We start from the raw sequence: 25,245 nt of genomic DNA on the forward strand, positions 1-25,245 counted from the left end.
TTCCAAAACTGTAAAAATATTGTCTGTGAGTATAACATAACTGATATTGCAGGCGAAAGCCTGAGAAGAATCCAATCAGGAAGTGACTCTTATTTTGAAACCCCTGTGTTCCTATGCATCCCTATTGCCCATTGAAAGGGATATCAACCAGATTCCTTTTTCTATGGCTTCCCTAAGGTGTCAACAGCCTTTAGACATAGTTTCAGGCTTTTATTTTGAAGAATGAGCGTGAACGACCTATTCAGCGTTGTTGATGGCAATTCTCCAGGATCCGGGATGGGTGGTTCTAAGATTAAGAAACGTTTTTCAACAGAATCGGTGGAATGCACCCCTGATCACACACAGACACAGTTCACTTTCATAGCAGCCACATAAAAAAAACATGGTCCATTTGAACGTTGTATTCCTTCTCGCATCTACGCGCTCTCCTCTCACATTTTTCCTTCACTTGTGAACTTCAGTGCACAATACATCAGCTTTCTGTGACCAGGCGAAAAAACCTCTCCAGGCCAAACCTTGATATCATAATTGCTAACCGCTACACACAGCCTACATCGTTGTCACAATATTACTATTATATGTAATAGTCAACATAGCTACTCGAACAGTGTACAGTCAGCAGCAAGCATTTACACTGGCAGGCCCTGTGGCAAGAAATTAATAAAACCAAAAGCTTACCTTGACTTGGAAGAATTCCAGTGTTGAACAGCCATAGCCAGCTAGCTAACATAGCGTCCCTCTCTGTTTGAACCGGGTGTTTGAGTAGGCTAAACTAGCTAGCTGCATTCGCTAGCTAAATAAGTGAAAGTGAAATACAACAACATCTCCCTCACTCTTTCTTGCCTCTCCTAATAGTCATTTTATCTCTCTTTGAGTCAACTACTCAACATATTTTACGCATTGCTAGCTAGCTAGCTGTAGCTTATGCTTTTAGTACTAGATTCATTCTCTGATTCTTTGATTGGGTGGGCAACATGTCAGTTCAGGCTGCAAGAGCTCTGATCGGTTAGAGGACATCCTCCGGAAGTTGTCATAATTACAGTGTAAGTCTATGGAAGGGGGTGAGAACCAAGAGCCTCCTAGGTTTTCTATTGAAGTCAATGTACCCAGAGGAGTAGAGAAACTAGCTGTCCTCCAGCTACAACATGGTGCTACCCTACAGAGTGCTGTTGAGGCTACTGTAGAACTTCATTGTAAAAAGTGTGTTATAATCTATTATTTGGTGATGTGAATATATTTAGTATAGTTTTATCTAAAAATGCTAACTTAATTATTTTTTTTAAACGTTAAAAAAAATCACTAAGGAGGATGATCCTCCCCTTCGTCCTCTGAGGAGCCTCCACTAGTACATATCTACCTCAATTACTTCTTACGCCTGCACATCGACTCAGTACTGGTGCCCCGTTTTTAGCCAACTTATCATTACTCATTGTGTATTTATTATTACTTTTATTGCGTGTTTTACTTTTCTATTATATCTCTATTTTCTTCCTCTCTGTATTGTTGGGAAGGGCCCGTAAGTAAGCATTTCACTGTCAGTCTACACCTGTTTAACATTTTATTTGTCTTTTCCTATGGATAAAATATTGCAGGTACAGTACTCTGGCATGGTCCTGCGTATGGTATGAGGGCTGAGTCAGAATTCTGATCCTGCACAGGGACGCTGTTTCCTAATATCAGCAGTTATGTCAATGTTTGATGTGAAGGAAATGCACTGTTAGAGTTTTTTTGTCCATTTCCCTTAACTTGCATTAGAGACCCCTTTTCTCCTGCTGTTTTTGAACATACAATGACAGACTAGTTAAGATAGACAGCAGTAGTTATCAAAGTTCAACATTTGTTTGTAGCTATGTTGTATGAAGCTTCTCTACAGCTCTGTTGAAATGCAAACAAGCCTGCTTCAGTTGTCTTTTAAAACCTCATTTGACATAATTTGGTGCCTCTCTGGAATGAGGACAATTCTGCCCATAGGCCTAATCAATGGATTCCACTGGTCCAAAATGTTCAGTGTAGTACTCATTCTATCCTTCTGACAATGGATGACCCAATGTTCCACTGTTGAATTGTTACTGGTGACTTGAAATGTTGCATATTTAAGCCCCTCAGGGGAGAGGAAGTCATGTATTCCAGGAAATCTTGATGTGACAGGCGACACTTGACATGTCCATTGACTGAGGCATGAATGAATCGACCACTCAGAGGCACCTCTCATTGTTCCACCACACACACACACACACACACACACACACACACACACACACACACACACACACACACACACACACACACACACACACACATACATTTATACACACACACACACGCACAGACAGAGGAATGACCCTATTTCCCTCGTGGCGTCTATTGTCCAAAGGCGAACAGCAAGCCTTCCTGTTTTCACTAGCTCACAGATGCTGCCTTGGCACCACAAGCTAAAGCACCAGAGGCCTGTTCAAGGTTGCTGTAATGTATTTCCCTTTGAACATCATGGTTTCAACTAGCCGTAATGGGAATGGATTGGAATGGTCCAGTGACCTCAATAAGCTGTGCTTTGTAGTCTTCCTGTTCACTAGCCCTTTTCTCAAGATACAAAACCATAAACTCTTCACCTCAAAAGGATAGACTCGAGATCAAGCACCTGAGGGAGATTATGAGTTGACTGTGAAAGCAGGACTTAATGTGTGTGTTTTATAAAAAGTGTGTGTGAGAGAGAGACAGCATTGTGTTTGTTAATCAGTGACTATACACAAAACTATACACAATTGCAGGACATGACAGGACTACAAGCTTCCTGTTTAGGCAATCCAGGCATTTCCTAGTGGTCCAGTGATGATTGCTGGTGTGTGTGTGTGAGCGCTATGTGACTGCAGTGTGTGTGCACTGAGAAATGCATTTAAACAAAATATATATATTGTTTTTGACAGCTGTGTGTTGCACATATCCTGCATCACGGGTCAGCATCAAACCTTTTAATATCATGAGCATAATGTTTGATATTCAAATTTGTATGATATTCTGTTTGATATTCATTTTGTATATCACAAAGCTGTTGTAACTTCACATCAGAGAGGAGAGTTATGTGTTTTTTGATGTTATGGAGAATACTCTTACATAAGATGGTGAGATGAGACCTGTTGTCTCCATGTCTGACGTTGTTATATCTAGGTCTACTGCTGCCTACACCAGTCTCTGTAACTCTACAGCATAATGTTTCATCATCTGATGCAGCCAGTGTTTTCATGTCAATATGTGTGTGTGAGGATGTGCTTTGTTTGTTGTTTGAGAGGGCCCACATTTTGAGCTTGTTCTTTCTCCCGGTTTGTCTGATGTGTGTGCGTACGTGTGTGTGTGTTTGCACGTGCGTGCGTGTGTGTGTGTAGGTGGGAAACCCTAGCGTGGAGCTGTCTCTGTCTGAGCTGCAGGAGATGGCCACACGTCAACAGCAACAGATCGAGGCCCAACAGCAGATGCTGGTTGCCAAGGTACTAGGACACAGACACTGCTGATCACATAGTCAATAATATATATATATTTATATATAAACAATAAACATAATATACAGTACTAGTCAAAAGTTTGGATACACCTACTCATTCAAGGGTTTTCTTATTTTTCATTTTTTTCTACATTGTAGAATAATAGTGAAGACATCAAAACTATGAAATAACACATATCTAATCACATATGTAGTAATTTTATATTTGAGATTCTTCAAAGTAGCCACCCTTTGCCTTGATGTCAACCAGCTCTCAACCAGCTTCGTAAGGTAGTCACCTGGAATGCATTTCAATTAACAGGTGTGCCTTGTTGAAAGTTAATTTGTGGAATTTCATTCCTTCTTAATGCGTTTGAGACAATCAGTTGTGACAAGATAGGGGTGGTATACAGAAGATAGGCCTATTTGGTAAAAGACCAAGTCCATATTATGCCAAGAACAGCTCAAATAAGCAAAGAGAAATGACAGGCCATCATTATTTTAAGATGGCCAGTCAATCCGGAAAACTATCTAGCGCTATGATGAAACTGGCTCTCATGAGGACTGCCACAGCAAAGGAAGACCCAGAGTTACCTCTGAAGCAGAGGATAAGCTCATTCGAGTTACCAGCCTCAGATTGCAGCCCAAATAAATGCTTCACAGAGTTCTAGTAACAGACACTTCTCAACATCAACTGTTCAGAGGAGACCGCGTGAATCAGGCCATCATGGTCAGTTTCTGCAAAGAAACTACTACTAAAGGACACTAATAAGAAGAAGAGACTTGCTTGGGCCAAGAAACACTAGCAATGGACATTAGACCGGTGGAAATCTGTCCTTTGGTCTGAGGAGTCCAAATGTGAGATTTTTGGTCCCAACAGCTGTGTCTTTGTGAGACGCAGAGTAGGTGAACGGAGGTGTGGGGGTGCTTTGCTGGTGACACTGTCTGTGATATATTTAGAATTCAAGGCACACTTAACCAGCATGGTCACCACAGCATTCTGCAGTGATACACCATCCCATCTGGTTTGCGCTTAGTGGGACAATAATTTGTTTTTCAACAGGACAATGACTCAACACACCTCCAGGCTGTGTAAGGGCTATTTGTCCAAAAAGGAGAGTGATGGAATCCTGCATCAGATGACCTGGCCTCCACAGTCACCCGACCTCAGTTGGACCGCAGAGTGAAGGAAAAGCAACCAACAAGTGCTCAGCATGTGTGGGAACTCCTTTGAGACTGTTGGAAAAGCATTCCATTTGAAGCTGGTTGAGAGAATGACAAGAGTGTGTGAAGCTGTCATCAAGGCAAAAGGTGGCTATTTTGAATAATTCTAAAATAAATAATATATTTGGATTTGTTTAACACTTTTTTGGTTACTAAATGATTCCATATGTGTTATTTCATAGTTTTGATGTCTTCACTTTTAGTCTACAATGTGGAAAATAGTACAAATAAAGAAAAACCCTTGAATGGAGTTTGTCCAAACTTTTGACTGGTACTGTATATATATATATATATATATATATATATATATTTTGTTGTTGTTGAACTTTTACTCCTTTTTCTCCCCAATTTTGTAAATTTCAATTGGTAGTTACAGTCTTCTCCCATCGCTGCAACTCCCGTAACAAATTATTGTCCCACTAAGCGCAAAGGTGAAGGTCAAGAGCCATGAGTCCTCCGGAACAGGCCCCTGTCTAGCCGCACTGATTCTTGACACACTAATCGCTTATCCCGGAAGCCAGCCACACCAATGTGTTGGAGGAAACACCTTACAACTGGCAACCGAAGTCAGCTTTCAGGCGCCCGTCCCCCCACAATGAGTCGCTAGAGCGCGATGGGACAAGGACATCCCAGCCGGCCAAACCCTCCCTTAACCCGGACGACGCTGGGCCAATTGTGCGCTGCTTCATGGGTCTCCCGGTCATGGCCGGCTTTGACACAGCCTGGGATCGAACCCGGGGAAGTAGTGATGCCTCAAGCACTGCAATGCCTTAGACCACTGCTCCACTCAGGCGGCCTTACCAGGAACCATCTTGACCTCACATTCAGAAAACTGACTGGTGTCTATAGCTTTAGTCTCTGAGATGTCTGGCCATTTCTGTTATGTTGAGTGGTTGTGTTGGTTTAGCTTGGTTTGTGTCCATTACAGAACACCACAGCAAAACGCTTCAAAGCTTTTCGCATTGGACAAGTCCGGGTAGTCCCCCTTACTTCAGTCCCTTTTTCTTCCATTTGGTGGCTACTGAACATCAACCTGGTGCCATTTGAGTGTGTCCAGAGTGTAAATCATTCTGCTTGGTCACAGACAGTTGTTCTGGTTTGGCTCAGGTTTCAGTCCCTCCCTCTCTCTGCTGTGGGCTCCAGTCAGTCAACATGTGGGTCAGAGAGCAGATCTATATGTTATAGAGCTATACATAGATCCTTAGTTTACAAATGTCACCAGGGATCCATCTGATATGGCACCCTAATCTCCTCTATAGCAATGGTATTCAAACTTTTTCAGCAGGGACCCCTTTTTTTCAGCCAGAATTTCTGGGTACACCATTTTGTCCACAATCATTTCTTGTGACCCTACCCCAAATATAATGACACAATCTTCAAATCGGTGCATTTCGATTTTTAGATCAACAAATAAAATCGTATAAAAATGTAAATAAACCAATAAATACATTTACTCAATAACATTATTTTTCAAAATATCGTTCTCAGAAGTACAATGGTCAGGAAAAACTCTTCCCCAACTCATCCCACCACAAATGCTGTTTGTGCTGAGCAACCAACTCTATTAAGACATGACAGGCAAGCAGGTAACATGTTTGTATTTTGTCCCATACAATAATCTGTACTCCACATTTTTTGTTCCTAAAAAATAAAATAAATAAGTTGGCGATCCCGACTTTGAATACCACTGCTCTAAGGAACAGGCCAGGACAGGGAGGCCTGTTTTACTGTGGTCTCAGACAGAGGGACATGCTAACATGCTATCAGGGAAAATAGATACCTGCACACTGTCAAAGGGTTTGGATGAAGATCCAAAACAGATGCATCTGTTTACATGCAGGATACATTAACATGCAAACATGAGTGCTAAAAGGTCAGAGAGGCAGTGAGTGTGTGTTACCTGCTTGCCTGTCATGTCTTAATAGTGTTGGTTGCTCATCACAAACAGCATTTGTGGTGGGATGCGTTGGGGAAGAGTTTTTCCTGACCATTGTACTTCTGCTTATGCTTGATTTTTGATTGGCTGGGATATAGTTCACACATGGTCTGTTATTGATCTGGTCACATGTGCTGTGGTCAGCTTGTTGTGGTCTCTGTGGTCATTTAAACACATCAAGCAGTTCCTAGATCATCTTGTGTGCAATGTTGTGCGCAGTCACTAGCTAGGTACAGGGTTATTGTTACTAAGGTCAGTATGGTCATTGTGTGAGGTGGCAGCATGCATCACCAGGGACAACGAGCAGGGACAACAACAGGAAGGGAATAGATGTCCGGCAGGAAATGAGGTCAGCGGTGAGCAGCCAGCTGCTGGGCTGTCTCAAGGAGAGGAGAGGATGGAGAGGAACCTAGAGGGTTTAACAGTTAAGGGTTTACCCTATTTTACCACACGCAACATACTGGAAACTCAAATTTAGCACCAGGAAAGCATTTACCTGAGACATCAGGGGACAACTTGTCATGTATTCTTTAGGATTTTATTGATAATCACATTTCCTGTTTAGATCAGATTGTGGCTTAGGTTTTAACTGGTGTTTCTCAGTCTGAAGGTAAATATGTCTGTTTATATTTTATTATGGGGCTGGATGTTTCAACGTTGTCTATCCTATAAGCAGCCATGATGCCTTTTTATGTGTTGATGATTAGGGTAATACTGGTGATGCAGTTGACTACTAGAGGTTTAAAGAAGCTTCTTTGACTTTATAAGCTACGTACATACACGTGTCAGTATGGGAATGTTTTATTTGTTCACTGTATTAACACTGTGTATTAATGTGTGTGATTAGCTGTGATTTTGGGTGTTTGCATAGAGTGGGTTACCGCTCTCATTTTGTCCTTCTATTGAACAGTGGATTGTGTTTAGTCAACACTCACTGCCCAGTTCTCGCTCTCTCTCTCTCTCGCTCTCTCTTTCTGTGTCAGAACCTGCATTGTGTTTGCTCATTCTAGAGCAGACCTGAAAATTCTTTAGTCAGCATCACATAGCCTTGCAATCCCTTGTACTCACTACCTCATTCGCTCTCATTCACATACTGATTTGTTTTTCACTCATTCACTCACTCCACTACTGGTATGTATGGATTTGTTTTCGTTATTTAGATGATCTATGTATGTCATTTGCAAGGCTGGTATTTTTTGTATTGGAGAAAACGTGTGTTGGCAGCAAAGCCCTTTAAATGTTTTGATAAGAGAAAAATGGTTTGTGTATTCTCTCTTCTCTGCAAATCTGTGTGTTTAGGTCCACTAAAAGTAAGCTGAATTCGATTACATTTGCTGTGTGTCTCTTGCTCCCTCTTTTCTCAATACTTTTTATTACTTTCTTTCTCTTTTCACTCTCTTTTTCCTTTACCATCTCCTTCCTTTTCGTCCTTTGTTCCTTTCAGCTCTCTTCTGTGAGAACGGAGGTGTGTGTGGCTGTGTAGTGTGTGTGTGAAAGTTATTTCTAAAAGCAGGTCATTGTTATGTGCTTGTGTTCGAATATGTGGGTCTGCGTCAGTGTGTGTAATTTTATCTGTGTCTGAATGAAGTGGAGGAATGCTTGCACTACATTTTACCTCCCCACATCTGTAACTCATTGTTCCCCTCTGTCCCTCCTTCAACTCTCCCCTCCCCTCCCCTCCCCTTCCCTTCCCTCCCCTCCCCTCCTCTCAGGAGCAGCGTTTGAGGTACCTGAAGCAGCAGGACCACACACAGGGCCAGACAGCGTCAGAGGCTGAGAAGCTGCAGAGGTTGAAGGAGCGAGTGGAGAGTCAGGAGGCCAAACTAAAGAAGATCCGCGCCATGAGGGGCCAGGTGGACTACAGCAAGCTCATCAATGGCAACCTGTGTAAGCAATGCTCCATTACACACACGCTTGCGCGCACACACACTGCCCTGTTAACGTGGTGAAAGTAGAATCTGGGCTCCGTTCAGCTGTCCATGATGTCATCTCTTTCCTTAGTTCTGTCAGTGAGCCTGGAATCTGACCCTCCCTATGTTGTGGTCTGGAACTGGGTGTGTCTGGGTGTTGACAGGAGTTCTCTGAATGTTTTAACGTCTCCATGGTCATACTGTAGCAGGGTCTTGTTCTGTATAACGTCCAAGGCTGCACCCTGCCTGCCACACACTGATAATGATACACTATACTCACTCTTCTCTCACACAGCATCAGACTTGAAGCATATGTTTTGATATCTCCCTAACACACACATATACACACACATAATACATAGTTACTGATATTAGTGTATTGCGTCCCCTGTCCTCTACCCATGCAGCGGCTGAGATCCAGCATGTGAGTGGGCTGTTCCAGGAGAAGCAGGCAGAGCTGCAGTCAGCTGTGGTGAAGGTGGACCAGCTCACCCAGCAGCTGGAGGACCTGAGGAGGGGACGTCTCAACGGCCTGCAGCCCCTAGGAGGACCTCTCACTGGCACCGCCGCCCTGGAGCTACGCAAACTTTACCAGGAGCTACAGGTACATTTCCTGAAGAAAATGTGTGCTTGCTTCAGCCATTTAAAATGATATTTTCAGTAGTACTGCAAGTACTGTACAGAAGTAAACATCTCATCACAATACCACTAGATTATGATGAAACAGAGTCATGCTGAGAGATCAGTTTAATGTGACACGTGTTTTTACGTAATACAACAAGAAATTACACTATATAAAGTAATGACACTTCAGATTCATATTTTCAGGGGGATGTTACATCATCCAGCTCTAGATCAGATGAAGGAGAGGAGATTAGAGTCAGATTTACATTTTCATTCTGAAGGACATTTGCAGCTTTTGTCTCTTCATCCCTCATCCTGCCAGGGCCTGGTTAAACAAACACAGGACAGGATGCCCACTGGAGTGACTCTGCCATGCCACCAACGCGCACACACGTCCACTCGTGCACACACACACACACACACACACACACACACACACACACACACACACACACACACACACACACACACACACACACACACACACACACACACACACACACACACACACACACACACACACAGGAATGACCCTATTTCCCATCCATCTGACCCCTGGTGTGACTCACAGCCATGCCGTTCCCTGTTCCCTCTGTGTCTCTGTCAGGTGCGTAACAAGTTGAACGCGGAGCAGAGCGGCAGGCTGCAGCAGAACAAGGAGCTGCTGAATAAGCGCAACACAGAGGTGACCATGATGGACAAGCGCATCTGGGACCTCCGCGAGCGCCTGCACAAGAAAAAAGCTGAGGCACGTCAAAAAGAGAACAACCCTGTAAGACCAGGAAGGAACTCTCACAAGCTCACCAGAGATACTCAATCTATCTCAATACCTTTGTGCTCCCAGAGATACTCAATCTATCTCAATACCTTTGTGCTCCCAGAGATACTCAATCTATCTCAATACTCAATACCTTTGTGTTTCTAGAGATACTCAATATATCTCAATACCTTTGTGTTTCCAGAGATATTCAATCTATCTCAATACTCAATACCTTTGTGTTCCTAGAGATCTCATTACCTTTGTGTTCCCAGAGATCTCAATACCTTTGTGTTCCCAGGGATACTCAATCTATCTCAATACTCAATACCTTTGTGTTCCTAGAGATCTCATTACCTTTGTGTTCCTAGAGATCTCAATACCTTTGTGTTCCCAGAGATCTCATTACCTTTGTGTTCCTAGAGATCTCAATACCTTTGTGTTCCCAGAGATCTCAATACCTTTGTGTTCCTAGAGATCTCATTACCTTTGTGTTCCTAGAGATCTCAATACCTTTGTGTTCCCAGAGATCTCAATACCTTTGTGTTCCCAGGGATACTCAATCTATCTCAATACTCAATACCTTTGTGTTCTCAGAGATACTCAATCTATCTCAATACTCAATACCTTTGTGTTCTCAGAGATACTCAATCTATGTCAATACTCAATACCTTTGTGTTCCTACAGATACTCAATATATCTTAATACTCAATACCTTTGTGTTCTCAGAGATACTCAATCTATGTCAATACTCAATACCTTTGTGTTCCTACAGATACTCAATATATCTTAATACTCAATACCTTTGTGTTCTCAGAGATACTCAATCTATCTCAATACTCAATAACTTTCTGTTCCCACTCACTCTTACACTCAGACCATCAGCGCATATGCAGTAATATAGCACGCCTACATACTGCACTGCACAGTGCCTAGTGAAAGTACTCAAAGTTTTCACATTTTGATGCCTTAAAACAAGTTTTTAAATTTGCAAATGTAAGCCAACAAAATGCTAATAATTTCACTAGGCACTGTTTATACATTCAGTATTTAGGTAATTGGCTTCACTCTGTCTCTTTGAAATTCTCTGTAATCTACAGCAGATCATTGTGATTTTAAGTATAGCTGACATTGTATTTCCCGTCTCTCTCTCTCCACTCCACAGCTTAACAGGATAAATGGGCCTCCCTCCCCCCAGCCTACCCCCAGCAGCTCAGGGCGCGTGGCCGCTGTGTGTCCCTATATCCAGGTCCCCGTCCCAGGCAGACAGGAGGGAGGCTACGCTCTGCCCCCAGACCCCTTAAAACCACAGTCTGTCCCTGGGACTGGCCCCATCAACCATGGCCGCTCTAAATCAGGTCAGTCCCTGCTCCACACTCTGCAGCTTTACCTACTTTATCACTCTCAAACTACTGTTTGTCAGACTATATCTGTCTATTTGGGACACCTTATCTCGACAGTCATGAGATTGGTAAGGAGGAGGTGGTAGAGGATTTTAGTTCAGAGTGGTAGCAGCACGTAACACCTCTGAGCAGGTATTTCAAATCTAAACTCGTCATATTTTTGTGTTATCTGGCTCAGCTTTCTCTAACTTCCTTTCCTCTATTCTCCCATGTCTGTCTGTGGACCTCTTCTTCTCCTTCCCTTACTCGTATTGTCTTTTCCTGCTGTTGTTGTCGTCGTTATTGGTGTTGTTGTGACCACGGTGTGTGGCGGTCTCGGCTCAGCAGAGGAGGAGGGGTGCGGTGTGAGGAAGCCCTCCGGCCAATGGAAGGTCTCAGATTTAGACATCATAGTGGACCCCGTGGAGCTGAGAGAGGGGTCCCGGTCCCCCTCAGGGGCCCACGGTGCCAACAGTGAGTCGGCAGCCAGGGACCAGGGCAGCAGAAGGAGAGGGGCTTCAGTAGCATAACTCAATATCAACAACAGTGCTTAAACATGAATTCTGATAGTTATGTACACTACCGGTCAAAAGTTTTAGAACACCTACTCATTCAAGGTTTTTTCTTTATTTTTACTATTTTCTAGATTGTAGAATAATAGTGAAGACATCAAAACTATGAAATAATACATGTGGAATCATGTAGTAAACAAAAAAGTGTTAAACAAATATATTTTATATTTAAATAGCCATCCTTTGCCTTGATGACAGCTTTGCACACTCTTGGCATTTGTTCAACCCGCTTCAACTGGAATGCTTTTCCAACAGTCCCGAAGGAGTTCCCACATATGCTGAGCACTTGTTGGTTGCTTTTCCTTCCCTCTGCAGTCCGACTCATCCCAAACGATCTCAATTTGGTTGAGATCGGGGGACTGTGGAGGCCAGGTCATCTGATGCAGCACTCCATCACTCTCCTTCTTGGTAAAATAGCCCTTACACAGCCTGAAGGTGTGTTGGATCATTGTCCTGTTGAAAAATAAATGATCTCACTAAGCCCAAACCAGATGGGATGGCGTGTTCAGAATGCTGTGGTAGCCATGCTGGTTAAGTGAGTCTTGAGTTCTAAATAAATCACAGACAGTGTCACCAGCAAAGCACCCCACACCATAACACCTCCTCCTCCATACTTTACGGTTGTAAACTCATGCGGAGGTCATCGGTCCACCCACACCGTGTCTCACAAAGACACAGCGGTCTTTGTGAGACTCCAAAAAATCTCCAATTTGGACTCCAGACCAAAGGACAAGTTTCCATTGGCCCAAGCAAGTCTCTTCTTATTATTGGTGTCCTTTAGTAGTAGTTTCTTTGCAGCAATTCGACCAAGGCCTGGTCGAAGGCCTGATTCACACAGTCTCATCTGAACAGTTGCCGGTTACTTGAGCTCTGTGAAGCATTTATTTGGGCTGCAATTTCTGAGGCTGGTAACTTTAATGATCTTATCCTCTGCAGCAGAGGCAACTCTGGGTCTTCCTTTCCTGTGGCGGACCTCATGAGAGCCAGTTTCATCATAGCGCTTGATGGTTTTTGCGACTGCAGTTGAAGAAACTTTAAAAGTTCTTGAAATGTTCCGTATTGACTGACTTTCATGTCTTAAAGTAATGATGGACTGTTGTTACTCTTTGCTTATTTGAGCTGTTCTTGCCATAATATGGACTTGGACGTTTACCAAATAGGGCTATTTTCTGTATACCCCTGTATACCCTGTCACAACACAACTGACTGGCTCAATCGCATTAAGAAGGAAAGAAATTCCACAAATGTACTTTTAACAAGGGACACCTGTTAATTGAAATGCATTCCAGGTGACTACCTCATGAAGCTGGTTGAGAGAATGCCAAGTGTGTGCAAAGCTGTCATCAAGGCAAAGGGTGGCTATTTGAAGAATCTCAAATATAAAATATATTTAGATTTGTTTAACACTTTTTGGGTTACTACCTGATTCCATATGTGTTATTTCATCATTTTGATGTCTTCACTATTATTCTACAATGTAGAAAATAGTCAAATTAAAGAAAAACCCTTGAAGAGTAGGTGTTCTAAAACTTTTGACCGGTAGTGTACATGCATGTATATAGTTATAACATCTACCTAAAACTAATGCCACAGCCTTGCCTTCCCTCCTTACATAAAATATGTAGCTACAGGTTGAATCATTATGTAACTATTGTGTTCATCTTCTGTAGGCCTACTATGAGGTCCCATTCCTTTCCCGCCTAGAAAATCAATTTATTTATATTGGAATTGAATGTTATTGTGTGAATATTTGTAGCCAAAAATACCACGGTCAGTCTAAATGACCTCGATTGAATAATGGGAAATGGATAGGCTACATGGTTTATTTGTATGGACAAAAATAGATCTATGACGTTCGAGAACAGGTTATTGATGCATAGTTGTCCACCTCTATGAATGTACAATTCAAACGGGACTCATGTAGAGAGAGGCATGATGTGTCCTCTTTGATGGACTTGTGCTGCGTCAGAAATGGCACCCTATTCCCTATATTGTCCACTTTATTTGACCAGAGCTCTATGTGGGCCCTGGTCAAAACTAGTGCTCTATATTGGCACCATGTAGCCAATGTGATAGACATTGCCATTTCAGGCTCAGCCTTAGATGATGTAGCGCCTCTAGTGCTCACCTTTAATAGGACCGGGCAGTTGTAATGTTTGAAAGGGAGAGTAGCAGTGGCTTTGCTGGCACAGACACTGCAACAGGTTTAATAGGAAGCCTGGCAGGCAGACAGACAGGATGCAGGGAATAGTTTACCTCCAGACAGACTATGTCTCCAGGAGAGCTGAGCGAGAGAAGAGAGGGAGTGAGAGAGAGATCCTCTTGGAGTGATAGACATTCTCTAATCCCTTTAACCTGATCTAAACCGGATCAGAAACGGGGACTAAAATACACACAGCACATACTCCTTGTTATTAGAACTGACACTGTGTCCCTCAGGTCAGTCTGTCCTGCAATATAGGTATGGAGGTCACCCTGTTCCTGTACTGTGCCAGTCTGTATGAGACTAATCTCTAGTGGACAGACGACATAAACGGTACTGGAGATATGTCATGATACAATGGGATGCGTGGGATAACGAGCAGCATTAGTTCCCGGTGCTGTGGGCAAATTGTGATTTCGCAGGTGTTAGCATTTTTCGAATTTTGGAAGGGGAGGCAACATTTGGACTCTAACTTGCAAAGAGAGAGGGTGGAGCTCTTCGTTCCGGTTCCTATCCTCTTCTCTTAACACATATGGGCCCAGAACTTAATCGAGCATCTGACCAACTATGCAAGACTTTAGTTCTGGGTTAACCGAGATTAGTATGAGACACAAGGCAAAGAGAGCAACATGATCTAGAAATGGAAACGTATTAGCCTCAAGTACTAGTTCTTCAAATACAGTGTTGTGTGTGTGTGTGTGTGTAACTGTACTTTCAGTTGCTCATTTAGACTACGTCAACATTCTATCGATCACTTCTCAAGACAACTAGAATACCACAGCCCATCTTCCCCAACCTTTATACTGATACACAGACTACCGGGTCTTGCTGTCTCCCCCCCCCCTCTTTTATCTCTTGCCTTTCTCACTCAATCCCTCTCTTCTCTACCCCTTCTGTAGCCAATGATGCAGTGTGGCCCACCCTGAGTAAAAGTGTCTCCTCACGCCAACCTTCAGATTGGAGGAAAACCAGCCCAGACCAGGTGAGATCCCTACTTCACCTCCCACTACTACGGTCATTGAGTACCTCTCAATAGCTAAAGTAGCTTCCTGTCATCATCTCCTCTCCTTGACCTGCACTGTTATTCTATAACTAACCATGAAAAGCAAATTCCTAGTAGGCATTCTCCACCATTTTGTTTTCACAGACCCTGTTTTTTCAGATCAATAAGGACGAAGGAGAGGACACAAGTAGAGAATCCACTTTAGACTATTGAGGCGCAGCCATTTACTTTTTGCTCTTTCGCACATTCCTTGGACTCTCTCCTTCCTACTGTCCTACATGGACGTCTATCTAACTGGTTCACTCTATTTCCTTCCACAGAGCCTTGACTCCAGTAAGCTACCAGGAGGATCCGTGTCCAAACCACCACCCATCTATGGCACTTACCCTGCACCTACTGGTCACCCGTCTATAGTCTGCTCTACCAGCTCCCTGCCCAGGTCTGCCCCTGCCACCTTAGCCTGGCAGCGCTCAGCCCCAACCCCTGCACCTCCTGGTTCCTCCTCCCAGCAAATCCAGCAGCGCATCTCTGTCCCCCCCAGCCCCACACCCCAGCCGGGCCAGGGAGAGAGGCCTGACCCCCCGTTGGCTGTGGCTGTGAGGCCCTACGTCCCAGACAGGTCCTCCTCCAGGCCTCAGTCCCCCAGGAAGGGCCCAGCCACCATGAACTCCTCCTCCATCTACCACATGTACCTGCAGCAGCCTGCAGCCAAGAGCTACACACTAGGAGGCAGATCTGCTGTCAAAGCAGGTAAACCCCTCAATAGATTAACATGATATTTTGTAAAGAGTCAGTCAGACCTGGGTTCTAATAGTATTTAATTTCCTTCAAATAATGAATCTGCACTTGATTGAGCTTGTCTGGCACAGTAGGACCAATGTAATAGTCCCAAAAGTGCAAACCCATTTGATTCCAGATAACGCTTGACTTTCCTGTTGGGCCTCAATCGGTATGGTCCTATAATAATGTCTTTATCTCCTTTTGTTTGTAGTGTATGGGAAACCAGTGCTTCCCTCCAGCACCTCTCCCTCCCCTGTGCCCTTCCAACATGGGGCACTGTCCCCAGGAGGAGGCCTGGGGGGTGGAGAGGACATGGTGGACAGGGAAGGGGACACCATAGAGGGTAGACTCCTACCCCCTCCCAGTGTGGAGAACATCCCGCGGCCCCTGAGCCCCACCAAGCTGACCCCCGTGGCCCACTCCCCACTGCGTTACCAGAGCGATGCCGACCTGGAGGTCCTGCGCCGGCGGTTGACCAACGCGCCGCGCCCGCTGAAGAAACGCAGCTCCATCACAGAGCCAGAGGGCCCCACCGGACCCAACATCCAGAAGCTCCTGTACCAGCGCTTCAACACCCTGGCCGGAGGCATGGAGGGCAGCAACAACACTCCGTTCTATCAGCCTGTCTTCATGGGTGGTGTCCTGGGATGTCCTGACATGGACAACATCAACACTGCTAATGGGAACCTGATGGAGACAGCCTCCCTTGTGGTCACTGCAGCAGAGGGTCCCAATTCAGACCATCGCCTGTCCCCTTCCTCTGACTCCAATGAAAATCAGCAGCAGAGGACACCCCCACCCAGTGAGGCCATTCCCTGCTTGCCCACCCCCCAGCCCAGCAAGGAAGACAACAACAACAACAACCAACCTGGTCTTACCACCACCAGCACCACCTCAACTCCAAGGCCCATCCCTGAGGCCTCGTCCCCCCAGCAGAAAGACACCTCTCCCCGGACTGTCACACCCCCGGCACTGCCTAAGGTAAGCCTGCGGAGCTACAGCTCCACAATGTAACAGCATGCTTCCTTTTTGTAAGTCATAATTCATAGGGTTGAGAGTTTCTCCTGGTCAGGTCACACGGTAAGCAAAAACTCCTTGAAAAAAAAGAAAGTGATGACTGTAACTCTGTGTTCGAGTTGCCATCAGAGTTGCAGACTTCACTTTCTTCACAGGAAAAACTCTCTGCCTTAGTCATGACATTAGGTAGAGAGTAACTCCCCTTTCTCTGTCTCAGCAGATCAAGAGGACTAACCTGAAGAAGCCTGAGTCAGAGCGGACAGGCCACGGGCTGCGGGTCAAGTTCAACCCCCTGGCCCTGCTACTGGACGCCTCTCTGGAGGGAGAGTTTGACCTGGTGCAAAGGATCATCTATGAAGTAATCATACGCTCTTCAATTCAAACTATTATCCCAGAAGATAAATGAACTGTGTTGAGTCTTCTCATTTTACATTCCATAGACTGTCAGCATGTGAGGGATTTCAAACTGACATCTAAATCACCTACCTTTAAACATTTTAACGGCTTTTGTGACAACTGTTAATGTAAAAAAGTCTTTATCATGATTATTTAATCTAATCATGAAATAAATGTGATTGATTGACCCTTTCACCATGCAGGTTGAGAATCCCAGCACAGCCAATGACGAGGGCATCACCCCCCTGCACAACGCTGTATGTGCTGGACATCACCACATCGTCAAGTTCCTGCTCGACTTTGGGGTCAACGTCAACGCTGCTGACAGCGATGGATGGTGAGGACATATACACTGTTTAAACCCTGCTGTGAACATTTCTCTTTACCTTCCTCTTTCACTTGATATTTTCTATTTCTTTCACCTTTGCTTTGCTCACCTGTATTTCAAATGGTCAAGACTACACAATGTCTCCATGAACATCCTCCTTTTGTGTCCGTCATATATCCAGGACCCCACTACACTGTGCAGCCTCCTGTAACAGTGTACATCTCTGTAAGATGCTGGTGGAGTCAGGGGCGGCCATCTTTGCCACCACCATAAGTGACGTGGAGACAGCGGCTGATAAGTGTGAGGAGATGGAGGATGGATACACACAGTGTTCCCAGTTCCTCTACGGTGAGTGGTGTTATATAGAGAGACATATGGCACCTGAACACAAACAACCCATAGCCCCTACACCCTACACACTAGGAACTCGTGCTAGGATATGTAAAATTGGATAGGTATAAGCAATATGGTGAAAGCTCCACCTAACCTATCTGAAGGCTAGGTGAAGTTCCAACGTTATTGTTTGGCCAGGGTTTTCTAGACAGGGCCATGGTTTTGTGTCAGGAAGGTTCAATAGTTTTTCCATGTGAACTGTGAAGTGACCCTCTTCCCCTCTATCCACCCCCAGGGGTGCAGGAGAAGCTGGGTGTGATGAATAAAGGGTCAGTGTACGGGCTGTGGGACTACGAGGCCCAGAGCTCAGACGAGCTGTCCTTCCACGAGGGAGACGCCATTACCACTCTGAGCCGCAGGGACGACGCTGAGACAGAATGGTGGTGGGCCAGACTACATGACAAGGAGGGATACGTGCCACGCAACCTGCTAGGGGTAAGGCCAGCCACCATGATGGATACAACTATGGTCTAAATCACCAGGATGTTAATATGAATCCCCAAGATGTTAATATGAATCCCCAGGATGTTAATATGAATCCCCAGGATGTTAATATGAATCCCCAGGATGTTAATATGAATCCCCAGGATGTTAATATGAATCACCAGGATGTTAATATGAATCATCAGGATGTTAATATCATAGAGATCCTTTAATTATGTGATTAATGTGGTGTATTTATGCTTATATACTATGTATAAGATATCCCCAATCTTGTTTGAAATTACATGTTAATTAAATGTTAGTTGAAATTGATTAGGAGCTTTCACCCAATGACAGAAGTGGCATCTCAAAATATTTGGAAATAAATCCTATGCCTGTATAAGCTGAATATTCCTTAATATGAACAATAACGTTTTCTTCTTCTTCTTACAGTTGTATCCAAGGATCAAGCCTAGACAACGTTCTCTGGCATAGAGAAGATGACACACGTTGCTGAGAAGATAGTGCACGTTGTTGTGCTGGGACTGGGCTCAGAGCTGGAGCTGACTAGACTTGCAGACAGTGGCAGCGCCTGGACAGTGCCCTCTCTCTGTGTCAGTCTGTGCCACCCCAGAACAAAGGACAAGGGCCAGGGCATGGATAGAGTGGCCTATATCTGGACAGACAGACAGACAGAGAGAGACAGACAGATGGACGGACGGACGGACGGACAGACAGGCTCGATATTGGTGGTCACTTACCAAGTAGGAAGAAGAGCCAGCATACACCATCCATAGATCCCTGTCTGCATTTAAGGTTTCGCTTTTCTCCCTGACTAAGCTGACTTTTTCTCATTGGTTCATGAAGCAATGAAGCACCATTTTTACTTATTGTTTTGCCACCACCCCTCATTCAGAGAATACTCTGGGACTGGGCTTCCCATTTCCCTCTCTCACTCAGTGTTTTTCTCCTGTGTGTCAGTCGAGTAAGGACTTGAATGTGATAATCTCAGAGAAGGGAGCAGAGGACAGGACAGAGGCAGTCATGGGTTAGTGAATGTGGGTTTGAACTAAGTGCTGTTAGATGAAGATGGACAGTTACCCAGCAAGGCAAATCTCCAGGGTTTCAGTGGAGGAAAGAAAGCGAGAGATAAGACAATGTTTTTACGAGATGAGAAATGGACAGGATGAAATGTGACAGCAGGTGTTATTGAACGACTCTGAAGGCTGGTTAAAGCTACTGAAAGAGATGTGGAATGTTTAAAACAGTCATACAATATTGGTTTTATTTTTGCGAACCAAAATGTGTTCGTTCTGAAGGAATGAGGGGAAGAGGTAGTGCTGGGATAGGAAAGTGAGAGGTGCAGTATTTTCTTATACAGATATAATAACTATGAAGCTAACGATGAGTGTGAATTGAAACTAAGCTCATCAAACACGCATAGGCCTACAGTATATAAATGCTTTATCACCCAAACAGGAGGTCTATAGTTAGGATCTCTCTTTGGCGTTTGTATTCATATTGAGTTCAATTTAGGCAGAAGTTTCTACATTGTGCTATTTTCCCTATTTTTGTTTCAGGTTGGTTGTTGTCTATTTAATAGCCATCATGCAAATTGATACACAATTTCATCACTGAGTATAGCCTACCTGTTGACCGACGCTGGCTTGATATACTGGTTGTGTATTACAGTCTACTGTATGGAGGTTATGTGACATACAAAACAAACACCAATCAATATGCTGCAAAAAATTTAAATGTACACAATAAATAATTATTTCCCTTGAATGGGAGTAAAAAAAAATGTAACATAGAATGTTGTATGTTGTTATAGTAATAACGTCTCACTATGCTATGCACAATGCTTGCTTACATTGGCTGCAGTTTTCATACAGTCTACCAAACAAGAGTTAATAACAGGGGGCGTGTCGATTAATTTATGATCTATCCCACCTCCTTTGAAAGCTAAACATTAACGGATAGATATGGCAGTTTATGCAAAGGTCAGGGATAAATCATGTACTGATTGTCGCAGCAAGCCATCTTGTCACAAAGTTGCACCGCCTACGACTACAAACGGAATATTGTTCTACAGTAGCCTACTTCTTGACTATTATTGTCTTGTCATCCGCAACGGAATTGCAATTTTAATTGACAGCGGTACATTGCGTCTCTCTGTGGATTGGGCACATTGGCGAGAAAAGAAAACCTGGATTTGCACATACGCAATTTACGCACTGTCATTCAAGGGGACATCGAATACTTCCAACGTTGTTATCCTGAGCCCTCATGGCAAGCCCAAAAGCCTTTCACATAAATAGCCCGTTTTTGGAGAGCATAGACATGTCAAAACGGACGGGGACCGAAGTGTATTTAAAAATGGAAAGTTCCCAACCATCCGGTTCATTCAAAATCCGTGGTATCGGACACCTATGCCAAAAGGTAGGCATGTTCAAAGGGTTGAAGTAAAATTATCGTAAATCCAATTTACATAACATCTAATGACAACTATACGTAGAATAGAGATTTAGTAACATTTCAAAGATTAGTCTATTGTTTTACCCATGTTATCAGCCTACATACTGGAAACAAACAACCTCACGCACAAACCTTTGAAATTCTGCTCATCATGGAAAGTATCCGCCATTATTATAAAGAGTTTGTTTCAGGTTTATTTAGTACTGCTCAAACACTTGTGCGATAACACCTCCTAGTGTTTACCAGATACATTTTTATTTAATGCTTCCTTGAGTTCATGATGATAAGAACAGAGCAACGTTTCAATATATAAATAACACTTTCCTAGTTTGAATTTTAAAAAATACACATCTGATCAATGGCATTATACTTTTTTAAATTTCTAGATTGCAGGACCAGAGTCCAAAGGAGTTGTTTGCTCTTCAGGTAGTAGACGATTTATATAATAATATTTCCAAGTGATCCAAACATTCCCCAATATGACAATATCTTTATGTTGTGTTCAGGTGGCAACGCTGGGATGGCCACAGCCTATGTGGCACGCAAACTAAACATTCCAGCAACTATCATTGTGCCTTCATCCTCTCCTGAGCTGATTAGGGAGAAGCTAAAGGACCAGGGAGCCACGGTCAGAGTAGTCGGCAAGGTAATCCCGCCAATTAGTGACCACCTCTCCTCTCTAGTTTTTTCCAGCCTTATAACCAAAGACTGATTTACTTGTGGACTTTGTAGGCTACTCTGTTCCCCCAGGTGTTTGTTGCCATTTGTCTGTCTCATTTTTCCTGTTCAGGTGTGGGATGATGCCAATGATGAAGCCCTGCGTCTGACCCAGACTGATGGCCTGACCTATGTCCCACCCTTTGACCATCCTCTGCTCTGGTGAGAAGATACTCCAGTCACACCAACCTTAAATGAGCCTGTAAGGGGCATGACTTCTAGAATGACCGACTTAGATCACAAATAATGGTTCAGATTCTGTTCAATTAACACCATTCTTCTCCTATTAGGAGTTGCTGTTGCCTTTTCTTTTGAATGGACAGTTTCCCCACCCCTTTTCTTCTTGTTTGTCTAATTTTTCCCCCTTTCTATTTTGTGTAAAGTGTATGGTGACACATTTGTTTGGAAATTACACATTAAATATGATTTGATTTGATTCTCCCCCAGGCAAGGCCATGCCAGTATTGTGAGAGAGATCAAGGCCTCTCTTCCATCCAAGCCTGGGGCTGTAGTTTTATCTGTGGGGGGAGGAGGGCTGCTCTGTGGGGTGGTGGAGGGCATGAAGGAAGTGGGCTGGGCCAGTGTGCCCATCATCTGCATGGAGACTGAGGGAGCAGACTGTTTTAACGCAGCAGTAAAGGCTGGCAAGATAGTCACCCTCCCTGACATCACTAGGTGAGAAGAGAACAGAGATTACACTGAGATATTCATTTAGTTTTATGTTATATTCAAATCTTTTCTACTCTATTCCATTGTAATGATCTGGCATGATGGTTGCATTGCCAGTGAGGCCAAGTGTCTGGGTTCGAAGACGGTGTGCAGCCAGGCCTTTGAGTACATTAAGGAGGGCAACATGAACATCATATCAGAGCTGGTCACTGACCAGCAGGCCTTGCAAGCAGTGGAGACCTTCCTGGGTGAGGTTATACCAGACACCGCTGTTGTCAGATGGCGCATTCTAGAATTGTTTTAAATGTTCAATACATCTCCATACATTACTCTGCTTTATTTGATGTATAGTTATATCCTAAAAGAAACTACTGTTACAACTACGACTAAAACGATATGTGTGTGTGTGTGTCCGTCCAGACGAGGAGCGTGTGCTGGTGGAGCTGGCCTGTGGGGCTGCGTTAGCGGCTGTGTACTGTGGTGTCATCCAGAGACTGCAGGGTGAGGGTCGGCTGCCTGTTCCCCTAGCAGGACCCCTAGTCATGATTGTCTGTGGAGGGAGCAGCATCAACCAGGCACAGCTGGAACATCTCAGGAAGGTCCTCAACAGATGAACACAGAACATGGAGCTCCTAGGCTGAGTCTCAAATGTCACCCTATTCTCTATATAGTTCACTATTTTTGACCAGGGCCTATAGCCAAGTCCCATAGTTGATCAAACAATAAAATATTTGGCTACAGCACATACAGTATGGACGAGGCTATTGGATTTCCACCAGCAGGTCATGGCTCCACTGTTTTAATGAAAGGTTATGAGGACCGATTCGTAATTGTTTTTTTATTGCAGCTTCTCACCCTGTTGTATACATTTTCACAATGTTGACTAATGCTGCCTCTAATTTCCCTGCTTTGCAATCAGTGTCACATTTGGAAAATCTCTGACAACCTTTTATGTCTCATAGAATAAAATCTGATATACAATTCAGTAGTGGTTATTATCTGTACATTTAATGCTTTGTTCAAATGCAGTTACTATTTGTTACCAGCAGGTGGTACTCCTTGTTGAGAATTCCAACCAAAAGACCAGTGGACTTGGTAGGCTATATTAAGAAGACAACCGTTGCTTAACTTCTGACATCATTCTGTTTCTATCGGCTATAAGCATGTATTTTCTGGTATTCCATTGTTTATTTGATATACATTTAGGCTACTATTTTGTTTAAGCTGACATGGTTGATGAGACAGTCTTAACCCAATGTGGCTATGTTTAACAGATATCAGTAGAAGCCTCAAAATCTATCATATAATCATCTAAAATAGTAATGAAAAAGCAGAGACAGGTTAAAGAAGGATTTTTAAGCCTTGAGACAATTGAGACATAGATTGTGTGTGTGCCTTACAGAGGGTGAATGGGCAAGACAAAATATTTCAGTGCCTTTGAACTGGGTATGGTAGTAGGTGCCAGGCGCACTGGTTTGAGTGTGTCAAAAACTGCAAAGCTACTGGGTTTTTCACGCTCAACAGTTTCTCGTGTGTACCAAGAATGGTCCACCACCCAAAGGGCATCCAGACAACTTGACATAACTGTGGGACACAATGTCTGTGAGTTAGACACCATCTCCCAAGCTACAGGGTCATAAGAAGCACCACAGAATGGAATAGCACCATTGCTTATGTGAGTTTATTGAATGTGACAGGTTTACCTCACACTTATGAAGCAGTTCACCAAGGCACTAGGTCAGTCACAGTTCTACCAGGCCTTTCCAGGAAGAGAGTTGATTTACAAATTTAAGTATGATTTCCCAGCATGACTATAACAATTCAAGATTATAGTAAAACATTTCGTTTAAAAAAAGTAATAAAATAAAGTAAGGTGCTTTTCCTCTTTTTGGACACTGATATGTTGTAAATGACAGTCATTGAGATCCACTATGAAGATGTGATTAAGCTTTCATTTCTCTGAAATGCTTTTTAATGACTATTTTCATAGTCTATTATCCCTCCGCCAGGGGATGGAGTCTTAAAGGATAATCTGAGACCAGATCAGAGACATTAGAGGATTGATTCCCCACCTCCCTTAAGAGGACATCTTCCCTCATATTCGTTGAGGTTGTATCCCAAATTACACCCTATTCCCTAAATAGTGTATTATTTTTATGGCCAAAAGTAGTGCACTATATAAAGAATAAGGTGCCACTTGAGAAGCAGCCTCAGCTATCAATGATGATGCCTTCCAGACAAGGAAAGTACAGGCTGGTACAATATTAGGTATAGACATTGGCATACTAACTTCTTTCTTTACTGTAATGTAGTTAAAGGAAGTAACGCTGTAAGCAGTTTTCATTGAAAACTATCACACGTGTAGCCTTTTAAGTGAAAATACACAAATGTCTTAGTAATGTTTAGCGTGGATGAAATACATGTATGTTTGAGATATGAAAGATTTAAGAGCGGGAGCAAAGAGCTGCATAGTTTGCCTGTCTGCTAAAGAATGTTTCTTTGTTCTGTTCGCTAGGTCTATAATACAGTAGACTAGTTTATGGAAATAGTGTTGCAGTCCCAACTTTATTCATCCCAGTCATTTTTAAACAAAGCATGACATATTATCCATCATGTTCTTTGTGTGCAGGTAGGAGCGCCAAGCTCAGAGCCACTGATGGGGCGGGTACTGAACCAATCATTAATCCTCCATCAATCACAACCTTTGATGTTTAGATGTAAGTGTGTAGGCAAGGCTTGATGGGTTTTTCCTTTGGTTTAAAACTATAAATCAAGTGCTGGAAATCAAAACTTTGTAAAATAAACATTTGTTTCACTTGCTGTATGTTCTATCGGCCTTATGAAGAGCTCCTAGCTCTCACATTTCCACAGTGAAGTTGTAGAGGCCTTGTCTGGTTGGCTTTGCTTAACAGAGGTGGGCAGTCCTCCTAACAAATGTATTGGTATCAGGAATTTAAT

General features: G+C 43.5%; 2 protein-coding genes across 19 annotated transcripts in view; both read left to right on the forward strand.

Annotated features, from left to right (window-relative positions):
• The window catches only part of LOC109894358 (apoptosis-stimulating of p53 protein 1), a 44,473-nt gene extending 24,237 nt beyond the window's left edge, over positions 1–20,236 (forward strand). For 5 of the 18 annotated variants that reach the window (XM_020487792.2, XM_020487784.2, XM_020487793.2 and 2 more), the window contains 14 exons: positions 3,381–3,482; positions 8,348–8,522; positions 8,953–9,149; positions 9,777–9,941; positions 11,092–11,284; positions 11,654–11,782; positions 14,983–15,065; positions 15,407–15,836; positions 16,078–16,847; positions 17,101–17,241; positions 17,483–17,616; positions 17,789–17,955; positions 18,236–18,435; positions 18,877–20,236. In XM_020487792.2, the coding sequence (XP_020343381.1) occupies positions 3,381–3,482; positions 8,348–8,522; positions 8,953–9,149; positions 9,777–9,941; positions 11,092–11,284; positions 11,654–11,782; positions 14,983–15,065; positions 15,407–15,836; positions 16,078–16,847; positions 17,101–17,241; positions 17,483–17,616; positions 17,789–17,955; positions 18,236–18,435; positions 18,877–18,918 (2,928 nt within the window). In that variant the 3' untranslated portion in view covers positions 18,919–20,236. Of the gene's footprint in view, positions 1–3,380; positions 3,483–7,016; positions 7,060–8,347; positions 8,523–8,952; positions 9,150–9,776; positions 9,942–11,091; positions 11,285–11,653; positions 11,783–14,982; positions 15,066–15,406; positions 15,837–16,077; positions 16,848–17,100; positions 17,242–17,482; positions 17,617–17,788; positions 17,956–18,235; positions 18,436–18,876 lie in introns of those variants that run through there. The other 13 variants (XM_031828724.1, XM_031828721.1, XM_031828725.1 and 10 more) reach the window with 10 other exon arrangements.
• A 159-nt stretch (positions 20,237–20,395) lies between these two features.
• sdsl (serine dehydratase-like) lies at positions 20,396–23,272 on the forward strand. The gene is made up of 7 exons (XM_020487796.2): positions 20,396–20,865; positions 21,288–21,327; positions 21,408–21,547; positions 21,692–21,780; positions 22,066–22,293; positions 22,405–22,535; positions 22,708–23,272. The coding sequence occupies exons 1-7, from the start codon at positions 20,713–20,715 to the stop codon at positions 22,899–22,901; spliced, it is 975 nt and encodes a 324-aa protein (XP_020343385.1). The 5' UTR covers positions 20,396–20,712; the 3' UTR covers positions 22,902–23,272.
• Positions 23,273–25,245: the final 1,973 nt, after the last annotated feature.

Source organism: Oncorhynchus kisutch, linkage group LG7, assembly GCF_002021735.2.
Source record: "Oncorhynchus kisutch isolate 150728-3 linkage group LG7, Okis_V2, whole genome shotgun sequence".
NCBI lineage: Eukaryota > Metazoa > Chordata > Actinopteri > Salmoniformes > Salmonidae > Oncorhynchus > Oncorhynchus kisutch.